A 17,786-nucleotide genomic window follows, 5' to 3' on the forward strand; every position below is an offset into this window, starting at 1 on the left:
TTTCCTTCAGTGATACGATGATCATTTTGTGGCTTATTAATTAAAAATGACAGAAAAATGTGGGCTTTATATGGCACAGAATATTAGTCACTAAATATCTTTATTCCTTGTCGGTAAGGTTAGATTAATGTACCAGTTCTAGATAATATCGATTAAAGGTATCTCTAAAAAAATACCATTCCTGATTGCCAATTCACAATATTAAAACCCAATCCTCGTATTATCATAATGATTGTTATTATTGGCACACGTTTCATTCTTCTTTGGCCAGACCAAAGACCACGAAATTCACCATAAACCAAAGTCCAGATGATAACACTGCAACCTCCTTCTACTTAGATAAATCCAGTTGCTGAATGACCTTATTAGCCTTTCGATTTATCTTTTTGAATAAAATATTTTAACCGCTTCTGCGATGCGACCTACATAATTGAAATGGCGAGGGTTGACGAATTACTTACAACGGCTAACCTTTCTGAGAGGTTAATACATGGAGGCTATTGCTAAAGATTTATTAATGAAACGACGATGGATTCATATTACTGCGAAATGACAATTACTGTCCCAAGGAGCGTATAACAAATGAGCCCCTAAACCATAATGAAAATCTATTTTCACTGGCTCTTCAAAATTCTTTCACCGTTTAATCCCCGAGATATTTCTTCCGAGGTACTTTACTCAAAGGGTCATTATTCTAATGTACACGAAGCAAATTTCGAACGAATATAATACTTCACTTTTAAAGAAAGGAACACAGAGAGTGTCGAATTTAACGAAATAGGAACTGTTTGCAGCTGATGCTTCCAATTTCCAAAGGTTCATCTCCAATAACATCATCAGCAAAGAATACTGTCATTGCCAATATCTGTTAAGCATCATCGGCTGGAAACTCTGCTTCTTCTCTAATGACATAATTATTCAAGAGCGAAACTTAGCATCAGATGGGCACCCTAGAAATGAATATAAGGATTAGTGCTTTCTCATTTATACATATAAGCTTCCATGCGAGATCCGCAGGGTAGATACAGTAATTACTCTACCTACGAATACAGCAATTACTGTACACGGCAATTACAATATCTGTTATCGGACATTACAATCGAGACGGAATTAATAGTTTTTCGGCAATTTCTCTCAGCTCTACTTTGAAACATTCACTACTCTACAAAATAATCCTCCCCGCCCTCCCTGGGGCAAATAGCTTACAATGATTCAGTGGGCTTTAATCCTTGGATTACTTAGGCTCACTGGTTTGAGTGACAAAAAGAATAGTGCCTTCGGTCCAAACCGACTTTGATAATTTCAACCTAGGAGACAAAGAACCGAAGTATTCCAAAAGGAATCACCTATTTCATTCTCAAGCAGTCAAACTATAACTGAACACCTTCAATTATTAACCAGAGGTGGCTCCAGAATTCTTTGTCACCTTTAGCTGAACTGCTAGTTGCAGCACTATATGCCTAATTCTGTTAGGTGTTTCAAGTAGCAAAAACTTGGCCATGCAGAGAGGGACCCAATGTGCCCAACTGTGAATCCAAGCAATCCACTAGCAGAGACAGATCGTACAGCACAAATACCTTTATCTCCAAATTGTAAGAGTAAAATTGTATTTTTTCATCGAGCCTAATCCGATCTCGAAAAGACTATGGTGCACCAGTATATGACTCAACCAGAAAATCATTGCAGTGGCTCAGCCAAATTCAACATAATGCCCTTGGAATAGCTTTAGCTGCTTTCCGAACATCTGTTGGATTCCTAAAATTGCTGGTCTCGTACAATCCAGCATAGTCCATTAGAAATGAATTATATTCTTAGCATTACAGCTAATCTGACGCATTTAGCTTTCTTAAAGCAGATTCATGTATGCCCATTCACAAGAAATCGATTGTATTGGCATAATTACTGTGACTCCGCCCTCTGTTTCCAACAACAACAAGACTTTGTGGTTCATATAGAAAAACCATGAGTTAACCGTTAAGATGGTCTATGCACAGGGTGAAGATACTCTAATATTTACACTATTCAAAGGCCATCTCTTTGATATTTTAAAATTCTTAAGATCCAGATCCCTCTAGTAAGATAGTAGCTACGTATGTCACTTGCTGTTCTTATCAAAGCCAGACTGAACCCGTGATGACGTGAATAACTTAATTTCGGGTCTGGAAAAACGCAAAGATCCAAAATGAAGAGATTTCTTTTAACCCTCAGAATGAAACCTTCATTAAAAACATACAAATTACTGTTATCAAACACTGATACAGCATGGCCTTTAAATCCAGCAATGATTATATTCCTTTTATGTCTTTCTACACAACATTTTGCATTTCTCGTTAGTGTACTTCAAAAGAAATACGAGAACTTCAATAATGAATATAATAAAAAATATTTCTGAGTTGCGATGCGGATGGTAAACAGTTCAAATAAAACCTACCACGCCGGCGAATACGAATATTTAATCAGAAGCTTATTAAATCATGTAGTGCTGTCGGTAATATCTTTGAAGCTATTACTCATCATGTTATAGTAAGAGACGTCCGCTGTCAATAAGCATCCACCAGAAAACTTTATTAATATTGCAGCTGCTGCATAATTGGAATATTTTAGCTGACACTGCCCGATCGAAAGTTATTTCAGGACTCCCTCTCCCAGCCCCAATAGCACCTTTCACCCAAGTTGACAGTACTGTTGACTTTGTTGTGCTACTACTATTTGCGTTTGGGTCGACGTATTTGCACGTGGCTTTCAGGTAATTCCACAGCAAGTATTTGCTTTTCAGAAAAGGGACTTTCCTATTTTAACTCGAGTGCAGTTTCCATTTATGAAATCTGTTTGCATTTCTGAAGAGTCACTAGATGGCACGTTTTCATAGAACCAAAGGCTTAGTCGGTTCTTTTTTTTTTTTTAGGTGACGCCGGTATTTTTATATCCCGGCACTGGGATTAGCTTGAATTGCCTCAGGAAGTGTGAAGGCTTGAATGCCTAGTTGCTATTCATTAAGGTCGTTAATGATTCAGGGTTAATTTTCTCTACTTACTTTTCTCTCCCTTTTTCTTTAGATAGTTAAGTAGCTGGAAGACAGTTGCGGATAATTCGTATAGAAATATGTCGCCAGTAAAAGTCGGTGTATTTCAGTAATATTGAGATGTTTCTAAGCAATATAGCTGATCCTCAGAAGAGAAACTAACTCAACTTAATAATTCTCAAAAACAGTCCACAATTCAACTTTTGATATATTGGTATTCATCTTATTCGAATGAATATTCGAAACTGTGGTGCAGAAAGTAAATTTTCTTTGGCGTGAGACCAGAGTCAATATCAAGTTAAATTTCTGGGGGAATACAATCTTTTTTTAAATAATCTAATCACCTTCCACCTCAGACTATTTATTCTAGCATCCGGCAAGCTTTTTGACTCACCTTCGCCTTTCATTCCATTTCTCTGGCTACTTGAGGTTGGTGAGGATCGCGGTACTGTTCCAGGATGTGATGAAACTGAAGAAAATTATTCTCTCAGTAATTCATGTTTTGTAGTACTCACTTCGGGAACCAATATGTTGTCGGATCCATATTATTGATTAAGGTACACAAAAGGACCAGCAAAAGTGAAATAAAAAATAGTGGAGAATCTGAGAAGCTTTATTACACCTCTTCCTTTTCGAGCATCTTCTCTCTGTCTCAGAAAACACTTCTTCTAACCATTCACGTTGTTGTTGAGCTCCGATAAGTTGGCAATTTTTCCAGCATCAGACCATGACGGGGACTTTGGATGAACGTTTCTTCAGGCCGATGAACCCGTGTTGTCAACGCCGGTGGAAAGTTACTACAAATCTACCTCTCCAAATAGTTGTAAATTGACTGCGAAAAAGATATTATCCTGTATCCGTGCTTTTAGGGTGAGCTATTCGGTCGTAATATTTTATTATTTTCGTTCTTCCCAAAGAGATTTTTGAAAGATGTGAGTGGTCAATAAAAGAAAATACTTTATACTTCATGGTACTCGCTAAACGTTTACAATGAACGTGACACTTAAGCACTGTTAAAATTTCGTGTCCTTTTTTTTGTAAATCTGACCTATAACAGAAAGATAGAGAGCCTGCATAACCACTTAATTCTGCGCTAGTTTCAAATTCTTTAATTAGTTTTAAGTTAGCCGTAAATTCTGAGCTCAACTCCCAACTTAGAGGAATCAAAGTTTCCTCTTATGCAACGACATTTACTCGTTAGGGTGGTACATATTTAATCTCCGTTCGCGTGCTGTGTCATCAGCTTCCAGAAAGGAACGAGTGAGTGAAGTAAGGAAGGAATGAATTCAGGTGGTTTATCCAAATAAATCTAAGCTGCAGGAATAGTTATTTTGATAGATGTTAATCGTATAGAGGAAACAAAGAACGCTGAAAGTATTTTTAATCATTGTTAACTTTGATAATTATCAAAATTAATAATTAACTTTTGATAATTATCATGAGCATACTGCTAGGATATATTCAATTTCATTCGGTTTCATATGGATATGATAAATATAAAAAAAGTTTAATGAAAAGTCTGATATTTTCCATTTATAAGAGTTGTTGAAGAACCATAGTTAATGGCATGGTTGAGAGAAATAGCAGGATTGAGGAACTTGTAGTCAAATTTGTTGATTGGTGACGTTGGAGAATCGGTGACTCAAATGGATTGCTCCAATGTATAATATCTTAAAAGTTAAGACTGTTGATAGTCCACGTACAATGGAAACTAACTGAACTGGACATGGTTTGGTTAACTTTTCAAAAAGCCCAGAATGGATGAAGAAATGTCCCTGAGCAATATCCATTGAAGAGAACTGTAACAATACTTTGTCCCATTGCTCAAATAGGACTGAAATCGCTTGGATTACCAGGGTCTGATTAATTAGAGACCTCAATGTCTTTATAATGGTTTTATCAGAGGGGACCAGCGCCTTAGTAAAAGTCTGATATTAGAAGTCAAATAACTATACTCGTATAATATCAAGAAGCTTTTCATTTTAAGGTAGCGATTTCCCACCATATCTTATAACTCATTAATTTTGTAAATATTTTATTTGCGAGGACATTGGAGCCTTTAAACCACACTCAGCAAAACAAGAAGCTGTCGGTTATAACTAATATCAAAAGCTCCATTTTAACCTATATTTTCTGTGGGACATTCTTTAATAGGTGTTATCGCGTTTTAAGCGTTTCTCTGCGAATCATTGCCAAGACCAGGCTTTCTTAAGGAACACCTACTCCTATAACTCTGTCCAAACTAAGTCCAGAGTATCTGTTTAATCCAAAGAATTTCACTTATCGCTTACGCTATCCAAATTTCCAGTGACTTATCTACTGTATTCATCACATCTTCCCTGTGGTTCCGAGAATGACGTGAAAGTCACGGTTCAGACCACGGGTTAATAATATACCCGCCTATTCAGTTCAACCAGTACTGCCATCTTGCGGCCGCTGGGGGAAATCGCGACCAAAGTGTCATTGGGCTATCTCCATCTTTACATCATCAACTGTCACCGTGGCCGCGTGCCTCTCCCCAGAGCCTGCATATCAGCAGAACTTCAGAAATGACTCAAGCTCCTATCTTTAGTAACCTTGAAGGCATCTCCGAAGGGCGTGCATCATTTACGAAGGCATGCTGATAACGGTAACGACGTCGGTGGAAGTTATAGGAGGGTCGCCTTAACCCTTTCGGAAAACACTTGGAGCGGAAGACGGAAAAGTAATGCATCTCCTGTAAGCTTACGTAATAGAAAACTTTGCGCCCGCGCGCGTGCTATGTACACGTAGAAATGTGGAGATGCGACTTCCTCAGAAAGTTGTATTAGTAAAAGTGTTTGCAAATATTTAGAGAGAGGAAGATGCCGAATTCGTATTTGAGAAAGTCAAACACGAAATAATACTGTACACGCCTTTCATTACCTGCCAGTAGAAGATAATGTTTCCATTTTAGGTTTCAAAGCGTATTAGAATCTTAGACTATATTGAGTTGGTGTATTATGGTTGTACAAGTGTGTTGTGCGTTCATGGGCCAGATAGCAGAGAACGAACTTGCAATTAACGGTAATTAGGATGCCTCCTCCCTGACAGTATAAGGGTCTCACGAATTCTAAAGAACTCTTCAATCGGGACCGTATTTAAAAGATTTCGCGCCGAAACAGATTGGGGATTTTGAGCATATCCTTCAGTCAGTCATTCTTCAGAAAGTGCTACGGTTGTTGATAACTGAACCACTCAATATCCAGTTTAAAATGCAATAAATTTCTTCGAATATACGCGATATACTCAATGTCCATTGATAGATGACAACCCTGGTTGTGATGGGTTGTACCATATTTTTTTTTATTCATAGAAAAAAAACATGGCAGATGTTTCTTCTGCATAGAATACCGACATTACCATCAGCTTGAATTATGTATTTCCTAATGATATCTGAACCGGGAGATAACTTTCATTTAATCTGCCCATATTTTATTCATAGGTGAAACCGGACCATGCCACAATTACCACTGTACATTTGGTGCTATGTGCGTTGTTAAGAACGGTAGACCAGACTGTGAGTGCCCGACGTGCTCAGAAGAGTTTGAGCCAGTGTGCGGATCGGATGGTATCTCTTACACCAACGAATGTAAGCTGAAAAGAGAGGCATGCGAACAGAAGAAGGAGATTAAGATTGTTTATAACAGACTTTGCAGTAAGTAGAGTTAACAAATTGTTATTTAGAATGTTCACTAATTATTCATTCGGCATATATTACAAAATAAAAATTGCGTAGAAATCTGTATTAGAAAAATAGAACTTAATGGTTGTCATTAAATTTAGTTATAATAATTTAATCTGATAGTTATTGTGAATATTGTAAATATAGTTATTTTTGTAATGATATTCAGGAATGATTCGTGGTAGCTTACTGTTGTGCCGAATTCAAAGCCAGATTTATTAGGGAGCAGTTACTTCAGGAACTAAGGTCTTAGGCGCCCCGGGCAAACTCAGTTTTATTGTAAAAACTAAATATTTCGTTTATATCCTCCATTATTTCGCACTGTGTCCAGAATCCTGTATTTCCTAAATCCAAATTATCTGGATATCACTCAAAAAAGATGTTAGCCATCACTCTTCTTTTTTTGATGGAACCGTTTGTATTTTCAATAAGAAATGTGGATAATGTCCTATGCTTCCATGCATTTATCCGCTGCCCTGTTTCTGGACTGAAATGAGTACTCATGTCTCGACACAGCTCATCCAAGAACAGATTATCTAGGGATTCTAGACAGACATGAACCTCATTATTTTCACTCTTGTTTTTGGAAATCATTTTTCCAGCGCTTTCGTATATCGCATCTCCTCATAGCAATGCCCGCCTCCGACCCATAGGAAATGTCAATTTCTATCGATTCCACTCGACAAAAAATTGAACAGCATTAAATCTTCTTAAATTAGTCTCTCTCTCAGAGAAAATATGCAACTTCAGTTGCTCTCTAGGCACTGTCTTCGAAATCCCTTAAGGTGACAAGATTTTTTTCACACTGCCTCCAAATTAATTGATCTAGAGTATGAATACAGAAGAGAAGGGGTGTTTTCCTCTCTAAAATCGAGTTTTTCATCCAGCAAATAGCCATCTTCCAAAACTTACAGAATAACGTCCACCAGCCTGCGAGATCAAAATCCATTTAAATATAATTGCTTCAATTTTATTTCAGGTTCAGGGACCTTAATTTACTTGGCGTGCCCTTTGATGCGATTTTAAATAAACAACCAAAAGTCTTTCTTTTCTAGAAGGACCACACCCAGTTTGTTCTTTGTGTCTACTACCTAACATCGAATCAATTTATGTGTCACCGTGTTTTGTTTGCTTTCCACACACACGTTCACTGTTTTCTCCTTGTCCCCTTAGAGGTCGGACGCTATTCGCACACTGGTTATTCTGTCATCCCAAACATACGTACCGCTATCGAGTTATAACGTGGTTTCTACAGGTGTACTGACGTCTCTCCCAATAACAAAGACGTAATGCTCTGAATTCTTGTGCAAAATAAGAGAGAAAGAGCCTGACTACCTTGTTTGCCATTGGACGTAAACAACGGCATCTAATCGGTGGCATGTGTGAACTGTTTCCTCCCGCTATAATTTATTTTTATTGGTCTCTTGTCAAAAATGGGCTTCTGTTCAACATATCGAGGATGCTGTAACTGCTTTGTGCCTCTGGGAGTTAACAAACGTGGCTAGTTTTATAATGAGTAAAGAGTTTCCTTGTCTTGTATGCTAACTCGTTTTTTTTTTATTCTAATCTTTATAAAGTTATCTAGTTATAACTTTTGTATTTCTTTACGCTCGCTGCTTAGAAGGCTTTAGTTTAACACCATAAGAAATACCATATTCAAATTCTGATCACATTATTGCCACTTTAAAACAGAAACAGTCGTACTTCTTTGAGGATCTAATTTGTGTATTTGGCAAGGAAAGGTTTTGCGACTTTGGTTTCATTTTTAGCGACATGTTTCAATCGCCAAGGAGTTACAAGTCACTTAGGCAGTTCCCAGGGGGAGGAAATAAAATTTACGTTTCAAAGATGTTCTATTTAATTATGGATCGATGTTCCCATAGTTGGGATGTCGCATCACCTTTATTCAAAGTTGTACGAAACAGTTAACTCGCCTTAGCATGATTCTTCGACTTTTTCTTATAAAGAATAGTAACAAGCTATTTTAACAGTTACAAAGCAGTTTCAAACACGTAGAAGAGAGCAAGATAACTTCTATTTTATTCGATCTATATATGACCAGTTTTTGTGTCTTCCATTACGTTATAAATATATCGAGCAATAGAAAACTTTAATATCTTTAAAATTCGTCACTCTCAGGGATTGAGAGATACCCGATTTTAGAATTTTTCTGCATTTTAGAGTTGTATACCTGTGGTTGAGCAGTTTTAGAGGTGCCCATTTCAATAAATATTGAACACAAAGGACCTATTTACATCCGTAAAAATTTATGATGACTATTTTCTTGTTTTCACCGGTTTTTATGGACAGAAGGATTTAAACTGAGTGGATAATGCAATGTTCTTCTTTCTCACAGCAGAAGAAATTTGTCTTTATAATGAGTTTCACTAGTATCGAATTGTTTTCAACAGATAGTTTTAGCTATATTATAACTTGTAAAACTCTGGTTTTGTTTTAGCCGCATAGCAGCTCACCTTGAAAACACTCCTTGATACCTGTTATGCTAGAGCCAATCTGATGAGGGACACCAGGTACGCCCATCATACCAGCTTCATCTTTTAAAAAATAGCCAATGAAATTATCGTCGTGCTATCTGTTTGAAATTTGTGGTGAGGAACATCAGACATATTGCCGGGGATGCCAACACTGGAAGCAAGAAAAAGAAATCCACAAACGTAAAGGGACTTTGAATGTATTACTTCAGCAGTCCAAGACCCTTGTGAAACCACAGTGTACTGCCAGAACTACCTATTCCCAGAATGTTTCAAGTTTCTGTATAACTGTAGCACAAGCTGATATAACTGTATCTTCGACAGTCCATTTGCCTCTTAAGGGCGACATCTACTGAATCCACAAACAGCAGGATAAAATAGACCAGGAGTAGCTGTCCCAGTAACAATTACAAATACCTCTTCTATCTCAATACACGAAGGAAACTGTAGAAGTGTCACATTGAGAAATAAATGTACATAGAAGATAAATAAACAGAAGTGGAGCTCAAATCTTTCTGCAAAAAGATACAGACATAGATTTCCTGTTGTTCCCAAAGAAAGATAAATCGAAAGCAGAAAAAACAAAACAAAAGAACATCGGAAGTGGACAGACGGACCCCCCAAATATAAATAATGACTAAGCAAGTACTAAAACCAGTATGCTTCTGCTACAGAGAACTCATTCAAAATCTACTGAAAATCCTGTCATACAGAACTGCACCTTAATGCGCAGGGACAGAACAGGGGATAATATCTCTGTGCAGCGCATTCCTCATTAGCAATATGAAAGTCATTACAATTCGTCTTGCGGTTGGAATACTAACGATCTCTTTCATCCACTTGGGAATCAACATCTTTCAGGAAGACTTTGCTGACTTTATTCAACAATTTCCTCCTCCTGTTTATTAGGAAATTTTAATGGACATAACACTGTTGGAATGTACTGATGTTAATAAACGTTGTCGAATTATTTAAGGCACGATTAATCTTAACGAACTCTCCTTTCCAACAGAGGTGCTAATGTATACGTAATTATAGTATGTTTTCATTCACCAACAGATACTTTCTCTTCCATTGATTTTTGTATCTGCTTTTCTTCTCTCCATCCAGTCTTAACTTAGGAAGTTAACTTAAACCCTCTAGCAAGTAATCACTTCCCAGTGAAATCCACTTTGATTAACCTACACATTTGCAAATCTCCTAGGATACCATGGTGGAAACTCAGTCAGGTTAACTGGTACGCTTATGGTCAATTAGAATACTTTGATAACACAATAGTTCGGCAAGATACAATCAATTTTGCAGTAACATGTACCACCGACTTATTGTTCAAGCTGAGACAGACACAACACCAGAAATTTCTGCATGATTCTCAACTTTTCCAAAACTGTGGTGGAGACCTGATTGCAGTAGATAAGAAGGCACAGGATAAGGCTGAGGTCAAAGTCACAAGATAGATGGATCCAGTTTCCATCCTCTATAAGACAGTCAGCTAGCCCCAGAGTTATAGAGGATAAATATCATACCTAAAATGAAGGGCAAATACCTCTCCTATTCCACTTCAGTCTGGAGCATAATGGTTGCCCATGTACTTGGAGAAATCTTTTCCATCATTTCGCATAAGATTCTTAGAAACCCCCTTTTTTTTAACGAAGAAACAGATCATTGTTTATTTATAACTGGCTGCTGTACACCATGTTTTGTTTTATATAAGATGAACTTACTACTGAACTCCCAGTGTTTTTAAGCTCCAATAGATGTTTTGGTATTGTGTATTCCGATATACAATTATTGAAAATATATGCCATTATTACAGATGAAAAACAATTCCTCGAAATATTAACAATTTATGTTTATTTTTAGTTCATACGTAAACTATTTGCTAGTCGAACTAGTAAATATGAACTTAAGTAATTATTAAATATGTCTGATTATACAGATGGCTGTGAAAACACTAAATGTGACTTCTACGCAGTCTGCGAGACCGATAGCAAAGGAACTGTTAAATGCGTATGCCCCGAAACTTGTGTCCAGGTGAGTACAGTTTATACTTATTGTCTATGAACTTTGATCTTTTCGTTGGGCTTTCGAGTGAGTGATTTAAATAACCGTGGGGATACGATGAAGTATTTTTCTTTCTATTTTTTAAAGCGAATTAAAAATTATCTTCTGTCCGACTGCATTTTAAAATTGCAGTGATGAGAATGGTATACATACAGGATGGTGTGGTCAGAACTTACGAAACGGAACCCACGGAATCCTTAAAGCAGAGAGCAGCGAAAGGCTCATAAGTAACTGCCACAAAATTCTCGTCACGTTCTTAGCACTGTCAGCTACAACTGTTTAGGGAAAATTGATAAGCTCGTACATCAGAAGAACAACTGGGTTCAGCAAAATAGATTTCGACGCTACCAACATGAGTTTAAAGTCCGATGCATTAGGTTAAGTTCTGTACGAATTTGAACACTAATGACATTCTTTAAACTAGAGATTTAGTTAGTGTTGAAACAAAATTTGTTTATTCACGCGTGTGCAAGACGACAACAGACAAGCAAAGGGCCCATTTGCAGGGACTTATTAAATCCCAGGCGTTCTGCTTGTTCTACGGATCACATGATAAAATAAATTCGAACAGAACGTCGCACGCCATGTTGGCAACGTCCGTTAGGAGTTAAGAAAGGTGAAAACCAAGTATTTTCTTCGAGCTGTCTAACGGGAGTTATTTTATTTCAGTTGGAGAATCCAGTTTGTGGTACAGACGGGATTTCGTACAGCAGCGAATGCCAGATGAGAGTTGCCGCTTGTAAGATTCAACAGCACGTAACAGTCGCATCTAAAGGACCCTGTGGTGAGTATCTAACATGTTAGGAGAACGTTAAGTGTTCCATCAAGGTACTCATAATAAATAAATCAATAATGGTGTTTATTTAGCATCTCAGAGTAGCTAGAATACCAAAACATGAAAGTTAATGCATTTTTTCCAAGATTGCGTGGTGAATTTTTCGTGGTGAATTTTTAAAGATATTAATGTTTTTGTGGTAAAGCCTTGTTGAGTAAAGAAATAAGTAGAAATGGGTTTTGTGAGATTTAGAAAGTTGTAAACATTATATTAGTTATGTGCCCGTACATCACTGGAGGATCAGAGTGAATTTACCATTAAAAATGCAATAATGCAATTTCTCCTCGGATTCCTCTCATAATTAACTTTGTTTTTGGCTAAGTTCCACTAGAAGTTTTAGAAATGGTTATTATTTTGAAGAAGATTAAACGTTTTATAAAATAACGAAAGGAATTAAGTTCTCAGTTGCTAATACCTGTCTTCCAATTAGTTGTCATAAGAAAGTTCTGTATATAATTTCCAGTTTACGAGAAAAATGTAATTTCTTTTGTTTATACTCTTACACGGCCACATAATAGCAGAGGAGTTCTTAATATAGAGTACAAGAACATCATGTTAGCTCTTCCAGATGGTACATCAGATTACTGACAGCTAAATGGACAAATACTGGAAACCACAACTGACCTGGCATAGCCGAGTGGTCAATACAGGGATCTAGTGCTACACTTGACCCTAGTTTGTCCTCACCGGGATGCAACTGTTATTTGAACAATTAGCGTGATTAACTCCATAATTGTATGCTAACCCCAGTATGGTTGAACAGTTGATCCCATCTTGTGACATGTAGTTGGCCCACGAAATATTGTTTGCCTCCCCCAGTAAAAGATGTTCATGCGCAGGCTCACAACTCGTGTCTGTTATTAGAAATCGAATTGCAGTTAGCTCCGAGATGGCCATAATTCAGCAGAAAGCAATGATATTCCTGTATGCTAAATTTCGGTTTGCAGCCAAATACAACGCCAATTTGAGTTAATACATGCGATGATGGATGTGCCAGGCTGTGTTATAATCAGTTTATGCATCTAGAGAATACTAAGAAATATAAACCTACATAAACCACAAAACTCTGTGGAAATCGTTGATCGTATTCATTACATATTCATACACAGTGGGCTGCATTTGCAAGTCAATCATTAGAAGCGCTTCTGAACAGCTCCTCAATCTGTTCAAAAGTGTTTCAAAAATATTTCTGTACAAGCTCTATAAACTTCAAATGTTAAACCATACTTGAGAATCATGATGTGGTTCTCAAGAAGATAATAACTGATATAATTTTTTAACTGATTTCGAGCAAACTGAAGGTTTCAAAGATTTACAGCAAGAAGATAAACAACAATAGATTCACCAAAGTTTTCTAATATATCGGTATAATAAGGATGACATATTGGAATTCCATGTAAGACTTCTTAGTGATTCCAATTTATTTAAATACTGATTATAATTGTCTCTACTATGGAGAATTTACTTCGGCCTGACAATATTTCCCGAATGAACTGACCATCCAAGTATCTGGACAGAATCTCAGTGAGTATTTTGGGTTGCTCTGAGAAGACAACGTTTGAATCTTCAACTACCTCCCAGAAACAAAGATGATAAAAGTGCATGGAAATGAGACTTTTTACTTTCATTAAAATAAAGCTGTTTATTTATAACTTATACGTTGACATTATTATGATGAAAAATACATAACTTTATGTTAGTGTTAATATTATATTAATATTACAATAATAGTAAGCAAATGACTTTTTCTTACGTTCTGGAAATATCAAAGAATATGCGAAAAGCATCAATATTTCTGAAGTTAGTCCCAAGGCTATTCAGGGATTACGATATTCAGTTTCATTTCATCATCTCAAGATAAACAATTTTGTTTTTATGAACTTCCCATGCAACCAGGAAATGTCTATGAAAAGCTAATTCGTATATTTCTAAAAGTAAACCCAGAATGAACTAACTTCTCTTTCAACACCGGTGTTAGTATAAATAACTCGAATATAATCTGAAAATAGAAAAACAAACTGAAAGTCCATAACGCTCCGGTTATTAACTTAATTAGCTAGAGCTTTTTGGAAGCAACATCTTTAGGCGATTTGAAAATTTACATTTTATTTTTTAAAGGAAAGTATGGTTATTAATGACTGGCTCTTGGTCAGGTATCCTGCATTCCATTTATTACATTGAATCTGTCTATACTGAACGAATAAAGTCGGATTCTTTGAAGAGCAAGCAGAATTAGAATTATTCTGTAATCCTCTCATAAATGATAGAAAAAGGAATTGAAAATATTGTAACCGTACTCTGGTCTTTTGTGTTTTCCCCTCCTGGGATTGTTACTTATTTCTAAGAAAGATCTTAATGTTATAATCCACATAAAACGTTTTATTGAAACCAAAGGAAACATCCGTCCACACAACAGACTCATCGGTCAAGATGACTGTGCAATAACCGCCATTATTTCCACACTACGCATGCTTTAAACTCGCATCTTGTAATTTAGAAATGATATTTGTAAATTTTTTAATACTTCTCTTCTAAAAGTTTATTCTTGCATCCAGAGACTAGCTGAAAATTCACTCCTTAATCTTTTAATTCAAACTAACCTTGTGAGATAATTCATATCGCCGATTATAACAATATATTACTGGATATCTGTCTAGTAAAGTTTTTCATCCGGCTGACATTATTGAGTTAAGTAGCTTAAGTTTTTCTTTCTAAACAAAAAAGCAAATGGCACAAGTGACAATAAACGTAATTTAGAAGCGTTAATATGTCTTCATTTCGTGCGGAAAGAAGCTCAAACAAATGGAACAGATGTTTATCATATTTGATTATCGAATACGTCAAGTTTCTATCACTGGGAGAATGATAAAAGAGGTTTGTATCATTTTTCGTTCGCTGTAAAACATGTGATGTTCCCGAACGTTAAAGACAGGTGTTCAGGTTTCCACTTCCTCGTTCATCGACTGTTTCCCATCCGCACAGAATCTCGTGCAGCTAACCCGATGTAGGGAGGAGGGGGTGGGGGTGTTATTTAATAAACAATTGGGTTGCTCTTAACGTAGCACGCAATTGTTTAATTTCCTGTCAGATGGCGAAGAAAAGAAAAATCAATTACTTCTTGGAGATAGTGTTTAATATGACAGTACAAGGGAAAATTAGGCGCTCGAGATTTTAAAGAAGCCGGTTGTATTTCTTCTCAACACCAGTCTACACTTGGTCCGGGATTTTTATTAATAATCTGGAGATGATGAAAGAAAATGAAAATAATTTTCCTTAAATATTTAATAGGGAGAGTTTTCCCATGCGGAAAAAGACAGTGATTGGCTGTGTGAGCAAAGTTAAGTGGCTTTTAACTTGGAGGTTTAATGAGGGAATGCGGATCAGTACTCCATCTGGAGCTTGGGAAAAATATTTTAAGTGTGTTGTTTGCTATTTTCAGCTAGAAATTCATAATGAAAAACTTTGAAGCCTTTCAAAGTGTTTAATACTTTTCCAAGAGTTTATTTTTTTATATATTATAAGCTGTTTGATTAAAGTGTTGAGGTTAATTTCGAGTATGTTTCGGGATAAGGGAACACCCTTGAATTATTGGATGGACGGGAACCAGTAGTATTTTAAATTTTTGATCTGTGTTCATCTCATTTATTTAGATTTTTTTATATAAATAAATTAATGAGGAACGACTTCCTCGAGCTTTCTTAAACCCAAATAAACTTTGAATTTCATTAATTTGTACACGTTTTATATAAACAAATCGTGACAGAAGTCTATAATTAAAAGTATGGTAAACATTTCTTGTTTGCAGTGATTTCTACTTGAATTATTATTGATTTATTATGAGTTATAGAACATACAAATAAAATATGTTGTGTTCTGTATTTCTGCATGAAAATCGAATACATCACCTTACTTAAAATGCTAATTTAATTAACCTTATCACTGCAATTTCAGATCTCTGCCAGAATGTGCATTGCAAATACGGTGCCACTTGCGAGAATGGAAGATGCGTGTGCCCAACGGACTGTCCAGAGACCTATGAACCCATATGTGCAAACGATGGCACGACCTACCAGAACGAGTGCGAGATGCGAAGAGAATCGTGTCAGCAGGATCAAGAGCTTAGTGCCCTGTTCTACGGAGAGTGCGAAGATGTCGGGGGTTCAGGATTAGGTGAGGTTTGTTTGTGCACTTGGAAATTGAAAAGGATTAAAGGGAATAGGCTACAGCATTGAAGTTTACTTGTGATTAATTTTGAAACTACACTGCATATTCTCAGCTTGCTTCCTCCCAGTGTCTTTACGGTTTAAGCATTTATTTTCCTGTTTGCTGACCGAGTTATAATCTAGTCCCAAGTGTCTAACTTTGAAATTGTTTAATGAATAAATATAGTTTAATCACTAAGCAGGCAGCTGTACCTTCGACCCCACAGTTACTAAGGAGTGTTCAAATATTCTTTTAATTTCTTCTTTGTGTTGGAAACACTTCTTAAATACCATGTTCAAAGTAGAGAATTGAGAATTTCAGAAATTACTCTGTTTTCCTATAATTAATCCTCTAAAGATATAAGGGGTGCAATAATTACGGGCATAAATGAGTTGCTCCATAAGTATCAATCATTTTCAAAGAAATAGAGCATATAAAGGAAGTTAGCCGTAAGGCCATAATGAATTTATGCTGGAGTTGATCCTCAGGAAATTAGCATGGCCGAATTTAGCAAACAAATGTGAATAAAACAAATAGAAAAAAAAAGTAAACATATAAATATATATAAGTCAGCGTTTTTTTATCAGTTTACTAAATTATTGGTATATAAATCCTGAATTATTAATATTTGCAAATATTAAATACTACTAATTAATTTGTAATATTTAATCAAATCAAATAAACTTATATTACGCTGAAGCATATATAAATATTTCAACAGACATCTACCGGGCATCAGCCAGCAGGTGCCTGTTGAATTAAATTTCTTTAATTCAACCAGTAATTAATTTTCTAGTAATTAACTTTCTAAAGTACGTGGTACTGTTAGCTATCAGATTGAATTTCTATAATTTAAATAAAATCAGCGTTATTTTAAGACATTCCCCACAAACATTACAATTAAATATCTAAAATTGTTAAATATAATAAAACAGTACCTTGTGAACATCACGTTATTTATCATAATTATGCGATGATACTTATTTAACTGATTTTGATTAAATCGATTTGATTTTCTGAAATTGATAAGCGTTAATTGCTGTTTTTCAAATATGGGTTTACAGTTTGGTTTGAGAATGTGGCAGTACATTGCAGTAAAGTCTTAAAATGCTGAATAGGCCAAAATTATTGAATTTAACATAGTTAATTTTGCCTTCATTCCGTTTAAATGTCATTATAACGTTCCGAAATTCATTAAGCTCACATTTTAGGTAAACTACTAGCCTGTCAAACATGATGACGTTGGAGTTAAAGTGGCGCCATCTACTGTTTATGACTGTACAAATAAATTGTGATAATGGATTTTCTTTTTAATATTTGTTGGGAATGGCTTAAAATAACGCCGATTTTATTTAAATAATATAAATTCAATTCGATAACCAAAGAAAAATATTTCTGCTAAAATAAAACTATGAATACTTTAGCAAAAAATATTTAAAAAGATTTTACAAATATCAATAGTACAAA

The 17,786-nt window shown here is 35.9% G+C and overlaps 1 protein-coding gene across 6 annotated transcripts in view; it reads left to right on the plus strand.

Moving 5' to 3' along the window:
• LOC150076502 (agrin-like) overlaps positions 1-17,786 on the plus strand; it is a 424,773-nt gene that overhangs the window by 355,764 nt on the left and 51,223 nt on the right. For all 6 annotated transcript variants that reach the window (XM_090387651.1, XM_090387653.1, XM_090387652.1 and 3 more), the window contains exons 7-10: positions 6,486-6,698; positions 11,157-11,251; positions 11,951-12,065; positions 16,068-16,286. In XM_090387651.1, the coding sequence (XP_090243777.1) occupies positions 6,486-6,698; positions 11,157-11,251; positions 11,951-12,065; positions 16,068-16,286 (642 nt within the window). The remainder of the gene's footprint in view (positions 1-6,485; positions 6,699-11,156; positions 11,252-11,950; positions 12,066-16,067; positions 16,287-17,786) is intronic.

This window comes from Mastigoproctus giganteus, chromosome 13 (assembly GCF_048544385.1).
Source record: "Mastigoproctus giganteus isolate SK-2022 chromosome 13, ASM4854438v1, whole genome shotgun sequence".
Classification (NCBI taxonomy): Eukaryota; Metazoa; Arthropoda; class Arachnida; order Uropygi; family Thelyphonidae; genus Mastigoproctus; species Mastigoproctus giganteus.